At 41.6% G+C, this 15,202-nt stretch overlaps 1 protein-coding gene across 1 annotated transcript in view; it reads left to right on the top strand.

Moving 5' to 3' along the window:
- agbl4 (AGBL carboxypeptidase 4) overlaps positions 1-15,202 on the top strand; it is a 357,025-nt gene that overhangs the window by 140,487 nt on the left and 201,336 nt on the right. The window contains exon 4 of the mRNA XM_085398442.1: positions 9,595-9,689. Coding sequence (XP_085254568.1) covers positions 9,595-9,689 — 95 coding nt within the window. The remainder of the gene's footprint in view (positions 1-9,594; positions 9,690-15,202) is intronic.

Raw genomic sequence — 15,202 nt, 5'->3', positions numbered from 1 at the left:
TCTAATTAATATTAATTTCTAGCATCAGCTGATGTTTGCTGGAGCCACAGCTGTAAAAGCTGCTGGTCATGATGTCGATCTGGATATGTGGTGAGAGGGAAACATGAAGATGAAACCAGGAGATGTCCTTACTGAATCATCAGAGCTGAACAGGTGATGGAGAAACAGGTTTACCTTTTAGTTAACATTAATGAGTTGAAGGGAAGTTATGAACTGTTTCTGAGAGACAAATAACACCAGGATCCTTTTCTAAGTAGCTGACAGCTGGTAACTGTGCAGGGGCGGGTCTAGCAAAGCTTTTGCCAGGGGGGCAGGTAGGGCATTAACAGGGAAAGGGGGGCACAAAGAAATACTTTTCTTTCTTATTCTCATTTAAAATGTCTCGCTTTTAATAAATAATTATCTGAAGCTTACAACCAAAGTTTTTATCTGATGTAAAATGTATAGAAATCATACATATACCAACAAGACAGACATCACTGTCACAACAGCGTTTGTTTTCATTCAAAGGCTTTATGGCTTTTCTTATAATACTTGGTGGGCCAGTCTCTAGTCAAAATGCCCGGGACGATTTTTGTCGGCCCGGGCATGCGCCTTATTATGCGGTGCGACTTATGTATGAATTCCGGTTGTGCTTACTGACCTCGAAACAATTTTATGTTGTATATGGCGCTCAAAAATCTGTCAAAAATGATTTGGTATGACTTTGGTAAGCTATGCAGCCGCTCCGCTTGATGGATTGTCGGAGCATTACGGCTACCGTAGTCAGGAGCCTCGCGGAGAAATACGTACTGTGTTTCAACATAATATTACCGTATTGTGTGTGTATAAGGACCCCAAAATTGCACCTGTTAAGAGACATGCGTATGAAGCAGATTTTAAACTCAAGGCTATCAGTCGCACAGTAGAACATAGAGCAGCTGCGAGCGAATTCAGCATTATTGAATCAATGGTACAGAAGTGGAGGAAGCAAGACAAATGAGTTGAGTAAAGTTTGACTTATCTGACTGTTTTGTTTCACTTAATGCGCCTTATAATCCAGTGCACCTTATGGTCCGAAAAATACATCTAACTTTTGTGGATATTATACATGGTTATGCTCAGTATATGTCAGCCCATTCCCACTGGAAATGCCTTTTGGCTAAACTGTCAGCAAGGAATTTGTATTTGCACTGTTAAATTTTTATATAGCTTTAATGCACATAAAAAAACAGCTGCTTGTTTAAGTGAAAATAAATTGATGGGGTTTTTTTGCAGCACGGTGGCACGGTGGTTAGCACTGTTGCCGCACAGCAAGAAGGTCCTGAGTTCAATTCCAACATCAGGCCGGGGTCTTTCTGTGTGGAGTTTGCATGTTCTCCCCGTGTTTGCGTGGGTTTTCTCCGGGTACTCCGGCTTCCTCCCACCGTCCAAAGACATGCAGCTTGTGGGGATAGGTTAATTGGATAATCCAAATTGTCACTAGGTGTGAATGTGCGAGTGAATGTGAGTGCGAATGGTTGTCTGTCCCTGTGTGTTGGCCCTGCGACAGACTGGCGACCTGTCCAGGGTGTACCCCGCCTCTCGCCCTATGACAGCTGGGATAGGCTCCAGCGCCCCCCGCGACCCTGAAAAGGATAAGCGGAAGCGAATGGATGGATGGATGGATGGTTTTTTTTGCACTAATAAAATTGTGGGTAAAGTATTTTGTCTCACACCAATTATATCGTCAGTTATATCGTTATCGCAAATTTTCAAATGTATATCGTGATAAATATTGCCCTATTGGACAGTGATTACTGGAAGTGTTTCTGAGCTCATGCAGTGACTTTACCTGCCAGAATCATACGTTTTTTTAATGTAGTGTTGCCTGAGTACCTGAAGATCAAAAGCATCCTGTATTGATTTTCAGCCTTGATCCTTGCAAACAGAGATTTCTCTAGACGCCTGGAATCTTTAGATGATATTATTGTGCTGTAGATGATGGCATATTCAAAGTCTTTGCTGCAGCGCAATTATGTGGTTTTTTTGCAGATTTGTCACTCTGCCCACTAGTACCACGTCTTTTGTTACCCCCATCCCAACATTTTTGACATGTTTTGTTGACATCAAATCAAAAATAAGCTCAGTTTAAACATTAGATGTGTTTTCAGTGCTCTACCATGAATAAACTATGGGTTTATAAGATTTGCAGATGACTGCGTTCTGTTTTTATTCACATTATACAGCGTCCACAAGATTCTTAGAATTTAGGGTATATTGTTGTTTTCTGTCCAACACTTCTAATTTGTAATGAAGCGTTCCAGCTTGATTTCATATATCTCATAGTAGTTACACTTGTTCCTCAGTTTTTCTGTCTCATGTATGATCTTTTGGCTTTTGCCTCTTTCTGGACCATTTTGCTCGTCTCTTGCTGCAATTCTTTGCTCCTACCGACTGCACTTCCATGTATGAACTAGGCCTGGATTAAAGGATTTGGATTTTACTCTCTCTGCCTCTGGTGTGTCCTGCATTTTTGTTCTCTCTCCTGTGGAGTTGTTACAATATTAAAGTCATGAAAGGTGTTAGCGGATGAACCCTGTTAAAGGCGGTACTGAAAAGATGCATTGAAAAGTACTGCAAACATACTTTTAAAGCACCAGGAAAAGAGTCATTTCTTTACCATCACATCTGTCAGTAATTTGATAGGGTTTTCACACAATTTGTTTAAGTTGATTTTGTTTTTCATTGGATTTTTTATTTTATTTTTTTTTTACATTTTTTGGATAGCACAAAGAGATGACATGACATGCAGTGAACGTTTGGTCACCTGAGAAACAAACCAGTTCATGTTACTCACAGCATCTGAAAACTGAGCTCTCAGATCACACATTTTTTGAACAAACAGAAGCATCTTGAATCCAAGAAGGAACATCGGTTAAGTTGAAGCTCAGAAATCTGTGCAAGGAGCATGCGTTTGAGGGCAGACGTGCAGTTTTGAACATGAGCAGAGTTTTAAAGGAGAACAGTGCAACATTAAAACAAGAAATCACTCTCTTCATTAAGCAGGATATTGTAATCCCATGGGTAAAAAAAAAAAGTGAAATAGGAAACAGAATCTGTCATCCAAAACCACAAGAATTATCTTTGTGCTTGCACATGTGATAAGAAGATGGAAACACAAACACCTTTCCTTCTTAGGAAAGGAACACCAAAATGGAACTGGTCCTTTGAGTGTGCTTAAACAAAACCTCATAAAACTGCATTCAAGTTTGTTTAGACTCTTAAATTTACACTTGAGGAGAAAATTACTCTCAGGTCTAAATAAGTGCAATCTTTTCTGTTCAAAGTTTTTTGTTTTTTTTACTGGATATTTTCACAGTATAGAATATATAAACAGTGTCCTGCATCTGTTGTAATCTCAACTGTCCGCTTAGCCCATTTATAGATGCATCACACAACCACTTACCCACCAAACCAGACTTTAAGACTTTTTTAAGTAAAAAAAACAAAACAGAAACGATAAGCGCTCCAAGAGTGCAAACCTTCACCATGGTAGCTCAATCTCTGAGCAGTACTTACTTTTAAGGGAATAGTATTAAGTATTAAACATCCAACAGTCAAAATTTTTAAGAAGTTAGTTTTAAAGATAAAAGACATTTTATGAAAGTTTGATTTTGTCGAAAAGGTCAGTAGTTGAAAGTAATGTGATATTTAGAATCACCACATATCCCCCGCTATGTAGTCAGTACAATTTATTGACCTTGAAGAAGTCAAATGTGAAAAGCACATCACGACTGAACAGTTCAGGAGTTACATGTTACAACTGCTTCTGTTCTGCACATGTCAAAAAATCGTCAAGGAGAATGCGTGCTGGATTTTAAAAGATTGCATCGTGTTTGAGTTTTTTTGTAATCCAGTGAGAAAATGTTAAAGGGAGACAGTCCTTCCAGTTGAGTTGCATGGCCAGTGAAAGTGCAGAAGGATAGCATGTTACGATTGTGAAATGATGTGCGCCTTGTAGTGCAAGACCAGATGTAGGAGTGGAGGGTTTCATTGCTTCTTTTAGTATTTAAGAGAACATATTGTAAATTGACTGCCAGAATTGATGCAGTCTTGGATAAGTCCACAACATCTGTAATGACTTCTCTGCTGTAGTGATCTTTCTTTTGTTATGTTCTTGTCTTTACTCTGTATAGTAGTTTATAGTAGTAGAAGGCATACCTTCAAATGATTTTAATACTAAAATATCGTCAAGCCTCTACCAAACATCTGTTGTTACGCTACAATAGCAGATAGAGATCCAATGGAATAATGTAACCCCGAATGTTGAACGTGGTAATACACATCTTCTTTCATTTGTCTGGTACGTAAGTGGTCCAGTGATACCCTGCTTTTAACCATTCCTCGTGTTTAATAGATTACACACTGACTTTCTAATCCAATTTCACAAATCAAAAAGAGCTGGAGACTTGTATTCCTCCCTGTCTACCTACATACAGTGGGGCAAAAAAGTATTTAGTCAGCCACCGATTGTGCAAGTTCCCCCACCGAAAATGATGACAGAGGTCAGTAATTTGCACCAGAGGTACACTTCAACTGTGAGAGACAGAATGTGAAAAAAAAATCCATGAATCCACATGGTAGGATTTGTAAAGAATTTATTCGTAAATCAGGGTGGAAAATAAGTATTTGGTCAATAACAAAAATACAACTCAATACTTTGTAACATAACCTTTGTTGGCAATAACAGAGGTCAAACGTTTACTATAGGTCTTTACCAGGTTTGCACACACAGTAGCTGGTATTTTGGCCCATTCCTCCATGCAGATCTTCTCGAGAGCAGTGATGTTTTGGGGCTGTCGCCGAGCAACACGGACTTTCAACTCCCGCCACAGATTTTCTATGGGGTTGAGGTCTGGAGACTGGCTAGGCCACTCCAGGACTTTCAAATGCTTCTTACGGAGCCACTCCTTTGTTGCCCGGGCGGTGTGTTTTGGATCATTGTCATGTTGGAAGACCCAGCCTCGTTTCATCTTCAAAGTTCTCACTGATGGAAGGAGGTTTTGGCTCAAAATCTCACGATACATGGCCCCATTCATTCTGTCCTTAACACGGATCAGTCGTCCTGTCCCCTTGGCAGAAAAACAGCCCCATAGCATGATGTTTCCACCCCCATGCTTCACAGTAGGTATGGTGTTCTTGGGATGCAACTCAGTATTCTTCTTCCTCCAAACACGACGAGTTGAGTTTATACCAAAAAGTTCTACTTTGGTTTCATCTGACCACATGACATTCTCCCAATCCTCTGCTGTATCATCCATGTGCTCTCTGGCAAACTTCAGACTGGCCTGGACATGCACTGGCTTCAGCAGCGGAACACGTCTGGCACTGCGGGATTTGATTCCCTGCCGTTGTAGTGTGTTACTGATGGTGACCTTTGTTACTTTGGTCCCAGCTCTCTGCAGGTCATTCACCAGGTCCCCCCGTGTGGTTCTGGGATCTTTGCTCACCGTTCTCATGATCATTTTGACCCCACGGGATGAGAGCTTGCGTGGAGCCCCAGATCGAGGGAGATTATCAGTGGTCTTGTATGTCTTCCATTTTCTGATGATTGCTCCCACAGTTGATTTTTTCACACCAAGCTGCTTGCCTATTGTAGATTCACTCTTCCCAGTCTGGTGCAGGTCTACAATACTTTTCCTGGTGTCCTTCGAAAGCTCTTTGGTCTTGGCCATGGCGGAGTTTGGAGTCTGACTGTTTGAGGCTGTGGACAGGTGTCTTTTATACAGATGATGAGTTCAAACAGGTGCCATTCATACAGGTAACGAGTGGGGGACAGAAAAGCTTCTTACAGAAGACGTTACAGGTCTGTGAGAGCCAGAGATTTTCCTTGTTTGAGGTGACCAAATACTTATTTTCCACCCTGATTTACGAATAAATTCTTTACAAATCCTACCATGTGAATTCATGGATTTTTTTTTCACATTCTGTCTCTCACAGTTGAAGTGTACCTCTGGTGCAAATTACTGACCTCTGTCATCATTTTAAGTGGGGGAACTTGCACAATCGGTGGCTGACTAAATACTTTTTTGCCCCACTGTACCAGTCCACCTGTAACCATGAGTCCATGCAGCAAAGGTAGTTTCCATTCCTATCCACGATAGCTTTCTTTCACCCCTGTTTATCTCAGTTGTGCAATTATCTTCCTGTCACTTTGTCTTTCTGTGTGTTCTGGTGTATCTACCTGGCTACTTTTTTTCTCCTCGCCTGTCTCTCACTCTCGTTTTGTGTATCACTGTGCCTGTGATTAAGTCGTCTATTTCTTCCTTATGCCCGTGTCTCTGTCATCTGTCCAGTCTTAGCTCCCTCTGAGTTAAACAGGCCGAACAAATAGATTACAAACAGTGGGTAGAGTGAATCTAAGGAGGAAGACAATCTGAATTTGTTGTGGATAAAGAATGAGGAAAGAGGCTGTGCAGTCAAAGAAAGCCAGTGGAGTCAGAGTAAGGCTGTATTTGCCTGAGGGGAAAAGGCTGAAAAGTAGCTCTCGCAACAGATGTGCGGGGCAGTAAAGTGTAATTGAAATGCCAGCAGCAATGGTCTTATCTCCCTGCTACAGGAGCCTGCTGCCAGTCTCAACATCAGTTAGATGTCATTTTACCTAAGTCTGAATCAGCCTGCCACAATCCGCAATCCCCATTCCTCTGATGCTAGACAGGAAAAAAAGGGGAGAAATGAGGGGGAGGGAGAGGAGAAAGAAGAGAAGGGAGAGAAGGGTGGGGAGTCTGTAATAGGATTTCAGTAGCATCCAGTTAACTTCCACCACCTGGACTTAGTTGGTAATTTGATATGCCCCATCAATAGGATTCATTTAGCTCACCGCAGCATTACCATTGCCATTCATTTAATTTGACTTTTTCAAAAATATATTGATTTATTTCTCCCTCCACATTTTCCCACTCGTCATGATCCTAATCACAGTGGAGGAATGAGGGAAGGGGTGTTCCAAAATATTCTAGCTGTAAAAAGTAGACCAGACCAGAGGAGGTGAAACGCCAGACACCATGACTTTCCTCTGCGCTCCAGGCAGAGCTTAATGTTTTGGGCCTGGCAGCATCCCTATGGGGAGAACCATAATGTCCTCCCAGATTAGAGGCTGGCACTCCTCGGAGCTGCTGCCTTTTATCGGGAACTTTGTTACCACAACATGGGATCATCTGCAGGATATTAAAGCTGCCTTATTTCCTAACTGTAATGTTAATCTTTTGTGATTTTGTTTGTTATCTGTGTTGCTCTGACAACCTCCATCTGAGATTTTTCTTCAGTTACAGGTTTATATTTTTCAGTCTTTTTCATGCAACATGTGGCAGAAATGATTGGAAAGGGGTTGTTTTTATTGCTTTAAACGTCACGTCTAGCTGGATTCTAATAATTATAATCACATACAAACCCAGGCTTGTGATGGTTTTGTGTTGAAAAAAGGTTTTTTGTAAAATTGTATTCTGCCATTCTTGAAGGCCGGACAGGGTGTTAAGTTCCTTTTTCTTAATCAAAATGCAAAAAAAAAATTTTTCTGTGTATTTGAACGTCTCATATCTTTACAGCTGCTGATTTTCTCATTGTCTTCTTCCAACCATCGTTTTTGCATTATATTTTTTCACTTCGGTGATATGTTGCACTACTACAAACAAAAAACCCGAAAGGGTATTTTAGATAAACTAAAATAAAAACGAACCTTTATGCTACAGGTACGTTAGGGAAAACAGTGGTTAAAGACTGTGGCAAGACCAAAATTATTGCAATCAAGCAATAATCTTACACTCTCATTGCCTTTGAAATGGTTGCTTCCAAGACAGGGACAGGGCTGCAACCACCGCTTCCTTGGTGCAAGCGTTGGCAGTTCGTCTTGTAATTGGAAGGTTGCCGGTTCGAGCCCCGGCTCCAAGAGTCTCGGTCGTTGTGTCCTTGGGCAAGACACTTCACCCGTTGCCTACTGGTGGTGCTCAGAGGGCCCAGTGGTGCCAGTGTCCGGCAGCCTCGCCTCTGCCAGTGCGCCCCAGGGGGCACTGACAGAGGCGCACTGTGGCTACAATGTAGCTGCCATCACCAGTGTGTGAATGGGTGAATGACTGAATGTAGTGTAAAGCGCTTTGGGGTCAATAGGGACTAAGTAAAGTGCTATACAAATACAGGCCATTTACCATTCGCTTTAAGACGTTTCACCTCTCATCTGAGAAGCTTCTTCAGTTCAAGGGTCAAATGGTGGAGAGTCCCAGATTTAAGCCCTATGGGAGTGTCTCCCCAAGAGGGACATGGACCCCCTATTGATCCTCTACCTAATCACACGAGCTGAGGTGTGAAAACGGGCGTAGGGCACAATCAGCTAAGGTTTCAGGTGAACTTATTGTGAAACCTAGCCCCACCCTATCATGTGACTTAGTGAGGTCAAATGGCCCAGGATGTGAGTGGGAGTTAAGGCGTCTGGGAAGGGATCTCTAAACTGGATTATAGATGGCAGACAGTTGGTGTCGTAAGTCGGCGGTGGCTTACCTTACTCCTGGAGGGAAGATGAAGGGAGCATCCCAACCATCTTTTAATCAAATTTTGAATTTGGGATCTCAGCTTGACAGAAAGGTTGCCAAACCATGTACTGATACATGTAACAGATAACAGAGTCAACAGCTGCTGTAAAAGTAGTATAAAAAATATAGTTCAATCACTGATATAGTTTGCGATTGAATGGGGCAAGTTGTCAGTTACATACAATCAGTTTTTTCTAATATTATAATTATATAATAATAAGTGTGATAAAAAAAAACACATCTGATACCATCTGTTACAAATCTGTTTCCATTTTCATACAGAGAAATTCACGTTAAGCAGAACTGAACATCGACTGCTTCCACTCAAATCCCAGCCGAATTTCACAGATCTGAAACTGAAATTCAGAATTTCCTCCACAAACAGTGACATGCATCGCAGATGAGTTGCATTCATCCGTGCAAACTAATTCGTATTGATTCCAACATGTTGGCGATCTTTCTGCATTTAAAAATTAGATGGCAGTTATTTGCAAACTTTCTCCAGTCAATCTAAGAGTGACTGAAGTTTGTCCAAGTTGGTTCCAATTGCTTGGAGACAGGTTGAAGTTGCTGAATGCTTATCCTCTGGGCAACCAGGTGGTCCCTGTAATTACTTCCAATCAGTCACCAAACACAAAAAATAAATCCTTGCATCACTGGAAACTAGACATTTTATTCAGTTGTGACTAAGCCATAAAACTCATCAGAATTACTGCAATTATATTTTTTTAACGTACAAAACGAATTAAAGTTAATCTCTACACAAGCACACAGAGGCTCCGTGTTCGTTAAGTTAGGGAAGTGTGTCTGATGTTGTTTGATTTATATACCGCATTATTCTACTGTTATAAGACAGACTAGAACACTGAGAGTAACAGAAAAAAAATAGTTAAAATTATACACTCTTTGAAACTGAAGCTAAACTGATTTGAAAACCAGAATTTAAAAACTAAAAAACACCCCTTTAAAACGCTTATGATTACTCTGTCAGGAACCCACTTGTCTTTATGCTGCTACTAGCTTTGAGAATTTTTTATGTTTTTTCTTTCAGAGGGTGATTTTCAATGTGGTCAACTTCTCCAAGACAAAGAGCCTGTACAGAGACGGCATGTCCCCTGTAGTGAAGTCTACCAGCAGGCCAAAATGGTAAGTTTGCAACGACATAAGCAGCATTTCTAGAAGCAATATGTTAAATAATTAGTGCTCCGATTGTTGTTTAATATTGTCCTACTAGAACAGAGTATTTATAGACTTTCTGCAACTTTGAAATACTTTTCTTCTCCACCTGGCAGCTGACCCACACATTCCTAAGCACATAGACAGACACACACACACCCTAAAGACTGATACTTTAGATTTCCAGAGTGGATGCGTCTGGGTGCATTAGCATGTGATCCATTGGTTGCCAGTATGATGGCTGTCTGATGTAATAACGCTTGACTGATGGATGCAGAAATGTGTGTGTATGGTTGCATGCATATATATATATATATATGTGTGTGTGTGTGTGTGTGCGTGCGTGTGAATGGATAGGTATGGCAGGAGGGAACAGGGAGGGTGCGGTGGGGTTGGGCGTAGCGTCTGCCAAGCAGACTGGTGTATCCAGTGGGGCGAAGAACAGGATAGCGTGATGAAGTGTTGCCATCCAAGAGAAGCCCTGACATCTGTCATCAGTTGATGGAGGGCATCCGCAGAAACGCCAGGCATCTGCCACCCTGAGCTGTGTGCGTCTGCTAGCCTAGCGCTCGCACCGACCATGCCGTAGCATGCCGGTCGCAGGCTAATGGGAAGAGACAATGGGCACGACACCAGAGAAGTGGAAAGATGAACTGCTGTCTGCAGTACAGTACAGAACAACACGATGCAGCTTAGCTCGGCCTCCTGGCTCCTTCTGTTTTGATTTTATGTAGTAGTTGCAAGTTTGTCTGTTGTGCGTGTAGGGGTATGGCTTTATCACAGCGCACCAGCCTCTCCCATTGTCTCCTCCTGCCACTGACTGATTTACAAGTGAAGCTAGCAGCCGTTTGCTTTAAAATCTGTGGGGGGTTTTTTCAGGTAAGTTTATTTATACTGCCAAATAGGCTACTGTGACGACAGTTTAAATCCGCAGTAATTTATATGATAATTTCAGGTAATTAATGTCCCAGGTGACGAAAACCTGGTTCTGCATAGCCTTAACTTCTCATTTGACATAATCTTGAATTGCTGAGGAGTTAATCTGCGCAGAGCCCTCATTGGGTCATTTAGTTCCCAAAGCTTTTCTAAATACACTAATCATGCAACCTTGCCCATGTTTATGTTCCAATCAGCGCTCATAAAAAAGTGTTTAAGTGACAGACGCAGCAGGAGGTGATGTTACTGAGGCCTGACTCCATTTACCTCCTCAGGCTAATACTGTTTTAACCACTCCTCTCAGCACTGTGGCGTCTAAGGGGGCATAATGTCTCCTGCACTCGTAGAGATATTTTCCACTGTCAGGGGCGTCCAGGACCACAGCTGACATTGTTTGTGTCCCCACAAAGTGGTCAAGATGCTTTTAACACAACCTCCTCTATTTGACTTTCCATGAGCACAACAAAGCGCAGACAGCTCCTAAAGTAGCAATCTTCTTTTTGACAGCTACAGATATGGAATAAATAAAAAGGCAGAGCATGGAGAGCTTCGCCTGTCTGATCCAAACTCACACAAGACAGGATGAAGAAGGTACGAGAGAGAGAAAGAGAGAGAGATGGAAAGAGAGAGGCAGACTTGCAGAAAAAGACAGAAAGGATAGAGGAAGAAAAACACAAAGTACAAGAAAGAGATTACTGAGACAGGTAGACGGGGGAGGGGAGCGGGGAAAGGTTGCCCTCCGACTCCCACCGCCCACCACCCAATGTCTGTATTTATCAAAAGAATCGTCAGTATTAGCTCAGGAGTTGAAGCCTTTATCTCCCTGTGCAGGTGCCTTATGTCCTGGGGCCCCAGCATCGCTTGGTGCTAGAGGCTGCAGGGCTCAGCTGGCTTCGGCTAAGCTGGGCATTTCAGAGAGAGACAACTGGCAGATTACAGTCCAGCAGGACGTTTGTTGCTACAGGTGGAAGGATCTGTCCTCCATCCCTTACTCCATCCCTTTTTCGTCCATGACTCCTCCAGCTGTGAGCTGACAGGGGTCACTGTATTTTATCACATTGAAACAGAGCTATAGGTTGCAAATATGTTGTTGAATAAACTAATTTAAAATGACTACAGTTTACATTAATCCTTATATGATTGCCAAGGAAGTTTTTCAAGATTGAGTTGACCGTCAGCTTTAGCAAAGAGGTTCCTTTTGTCTTGTCATTTGTGCTTTATTTGGTACTGCGATTTGGCTCGTGGAATTACAAATCGATTTCAAGTTCAGTGTTTGCAAGTCAAAGGAAATAGAGTGAGCCATATTTTCTCATACTAGTCTGTCGAGCACAACAGCCCCCTTGGTGACACTAGGTGCCAACCGCACTCCCTGCGGTCTGCTAGTTGTTAGACTGCTAGAGCAAAGAATTGCTCAGCATCCTTATTTTCTGGGATAAGCTAATTAGAAAGTCAAAGAGCGTGGTGTAATGCAGCTGCTGGAGGCCAGAATGCCGTGGGGTGGGGTAATGGCCAAGACGGTTGCATGAGACTGACTGCATCAACCGGCAGATGCCTCATGCAGAGTCTCGTGTGGGAGTGGGGTAAGACTAGAGAGCACAGGACGACGGCACAGAAAGTGGAAGATATTTTCAGCCTTGCATGAGAGGGCTACTGCTAGCAGTTATTTTTGTTTCATTTAACATGCAGATTTTAAAAAAAGTTTAAATGTTAATAATAAGTCACGGAGTCCAGCGCAACCACTTCAGATGTCTTGTTTTATTTATCCAACAGTCCAGCCCCCAAACATCAGTTTGTAGTGTAAATTCTCACATTTATGAACCCCAGAGTGGAGACTGTTTGGTTGATAAGTGATCGATTAACTTTATGATCAATAACTCTGATCTGGGCTACGATACAGCAATTAGTCTAGCAACTGAGTGGCTTTATAACCAGCCAGCATCATAAATAAAGTTTGGTTTTACAAATTATTTAAGCTTTACACTGTACAGCAGATAATTTAGATTTTACATTTGTTTTGGATATTATTGGGAATTTGAATTCCCCCCAAAAAGATCTGCAGTGTGCCTTTTAATTAACTTTCCAGTTTTTCGACACTCAGTAGGTATATGGATAAAAATAGCTACACCTCTAACTGAGCCAGCAGATGAACAGTCAGAGTTGGAGGAAATAGGTTGCCAAATATTGCTTCTAAAGTTAGAACCAGTCAACCTTGGGCAAGGGTAAATGCTTTTTTCCCCTTTTCTTTATAGGAGTCAACAATAAAACAGAAGCCTGCTTTTCAAGCAATTGTGCTCAGCTCCAAGAGACAGACAGAGTTAGTCAGTCGATGAGTCAGTCAGCGTCGTTTTGCTTCTCAGCCACAATCCTTCCTGTAAGCGTGTGATGCAATAGCTTAGTGAAATTCTATTTGGAGATGTCTGTCTCTCCATCCGGGTGAGTGTTAGCAGTAATTGTTCTGTCAATCAGCAATGCTGCTTCTCGCTTGTTTTCCTCACCACCTGGTATGTCCTGGCAGAGGGTGAGGGGCAAGGAGAGGTGAGACACGGGGAATAAAGGAGAAAGGATACCTCCCTCGCTCTATGTGCCGCTCCCTGCTCACCTTTGGATGTCTTTACAGTGTTATATTTGTCCTCTTGTGCGTCCGTTCTCACCTCCCTCTTATGTCCCATGTTTTCCTTGGTTTGTCTTACTTCTGCTTACTTTAATTCAGTTTTTCTTTTATGTTCATTTTTCCCCGTTGTCTTGTCATCTCAACTTTTTGCATAACTTTAATGTACCGTATTTTTCGGACCATAAGGCGCATTAAGCGAAACAAAACAGTCAGATAAGTCAAACTTTTCTCAACTCATTCTTCTTGCTTCCTCCACTTCTGTACCATTGATTCATTAATGTTGAATTCTCTCACAGCTGCTCTATTCCCATGTTGTTGCAGTATATTAATGACTAACCTCGTATTGTGGATGGATTATCTCAGTTGTTCTCCTGACTGAAGTTTGGTCCGTTTACAGCATCGTGACATGCAATTGCATTTGTCCCTAACCATCGGGAACCCTCTCTTTAACTTTTATAGAGTGGAAAAAAGGTTAGCGTTCATCCTCCAGCTTCACTGCGTGTGTGTTATGCTAACATAGCAGCTGTGTCACTAGCGATCATGAAGCACATCATTATATACCAGCTAGCCCAACTTTAGTAAACCTACAAACCTCACTGCTGTTTAGTTTTCTGTCTTGATTTATGTTGGAAGTGATAGCAGAGCTATAGGTTTTAATTTATTCAAAAATCTCTCAGTCAGAACATGCTATATCATGGTCAAAGGAGCTTGCAAAGAAAGCTCCTTTGACTACGATGACCTGGATGACTGAGAACCTTCACAGAGACATGCTATATCATGTTTAGGTGGAAACTAGCAAGCTAACTTCCTGCTAACTTCTAACTGTGTTAAATTTCATAAATTCTGTTTTCATGGATGCCTGGATGTTAAACTTAATTGTTACACCTGGTAAAGCAGCAACGCTGATCTTTTTTTTTTTTAAAAGATGAAAGAATTTAGACCGTTTTTAACTCTTAGTGATGCCGCAGTGTTCGTTTGACTTTGGGACATGAAGCGGACTTTTGGACTCAGATTACTCTGCGAGGCTCCTGACTACGGCAGGTGTAATGCTCCGACAATCCATCAAGTGGTGCGGCTTCATAGCTTACCAAAGTCGTACTAAAACATTTTTTGACAGATTTTTGAGTGCCGTGTACCACATAAAATTGGTTCGAGGTCAGTAAGCACAACCTGAATTCATACATAAGGCACACCGGATTATAAGGCACAAAATTTTAGTTTTAAGTGCGCCTTATAGCCCGAAAAATACGGTGCACGTCTTCCTTCCCTCAGCTGCATTTCAGGTATTGGGATTTTCAATGGCTCTGTAAACTGCGTTGTCATAATGTCTTAGTAAGAACTCATAAATAGCCTCACTGTTTATGTTTCATATGCTTGAAAGGGAAAAAAGTATCAGCCACTATAACTGCTATTTAAATCCCCAAATATCGGTACTGGTATTGTTCTTAAAAGCACCTGTTTACCCATCCAGAAGATATGGAGTAACAGTAATTTTGGTTTACCACCTACCAAGTATATTAATTTTTAATTTTTTTAACAGCTGAAAACTTGACAGCAGCTCATCCAAGACCTTGTCTCTCTGCTGCAGCTTGAAGACACTGTGAGAGTGAAGTAAAATTATGGTGCTGAGGACTGGAAGTGAGTTGAAAGTCTTACTGTAGGGTGACAGTTTTCTGGGGTTTTTCCAGTAAAAATGTCCCCTTTCACATACAAATAGCTACGTAATGCACAGTTAATCTTTAATACCTGGTTATAAATGCAATAATATTGACTGGATTTGAGAGGATTTGTAGCAACAAATATCCAAGTCAGGCGCTCCCATTTCACTCGAACCAACAGTTTTATTGTTTATTGTGTTTTAAAATTACAATTAAGTTTATTAGAAATGTAGAAAAATAAAATCACAGAAAAAAATCAGCACCAAACTGGGAGAACT

This window comes from Rhamphochromis longiceps, linkage group LG23, assembly GCF_057381845.1.
Source record: "Rhamphochromis longiceps isolate RC_006_pf linkage group LG23, R_longiceps_female_GT1.1, whole genome shotgun sequence".
NCBI lineage: Eukaryota > Metazoa > Chordata > Actinopteri > Cichliformes > Cichlidae > Rhamphochromis > Rhamphochromis longiceps.
Note: the sequence above shows the minus strand (reverse complement) of the source record. Positions and strands in the feature narration are given on the sequence as shown.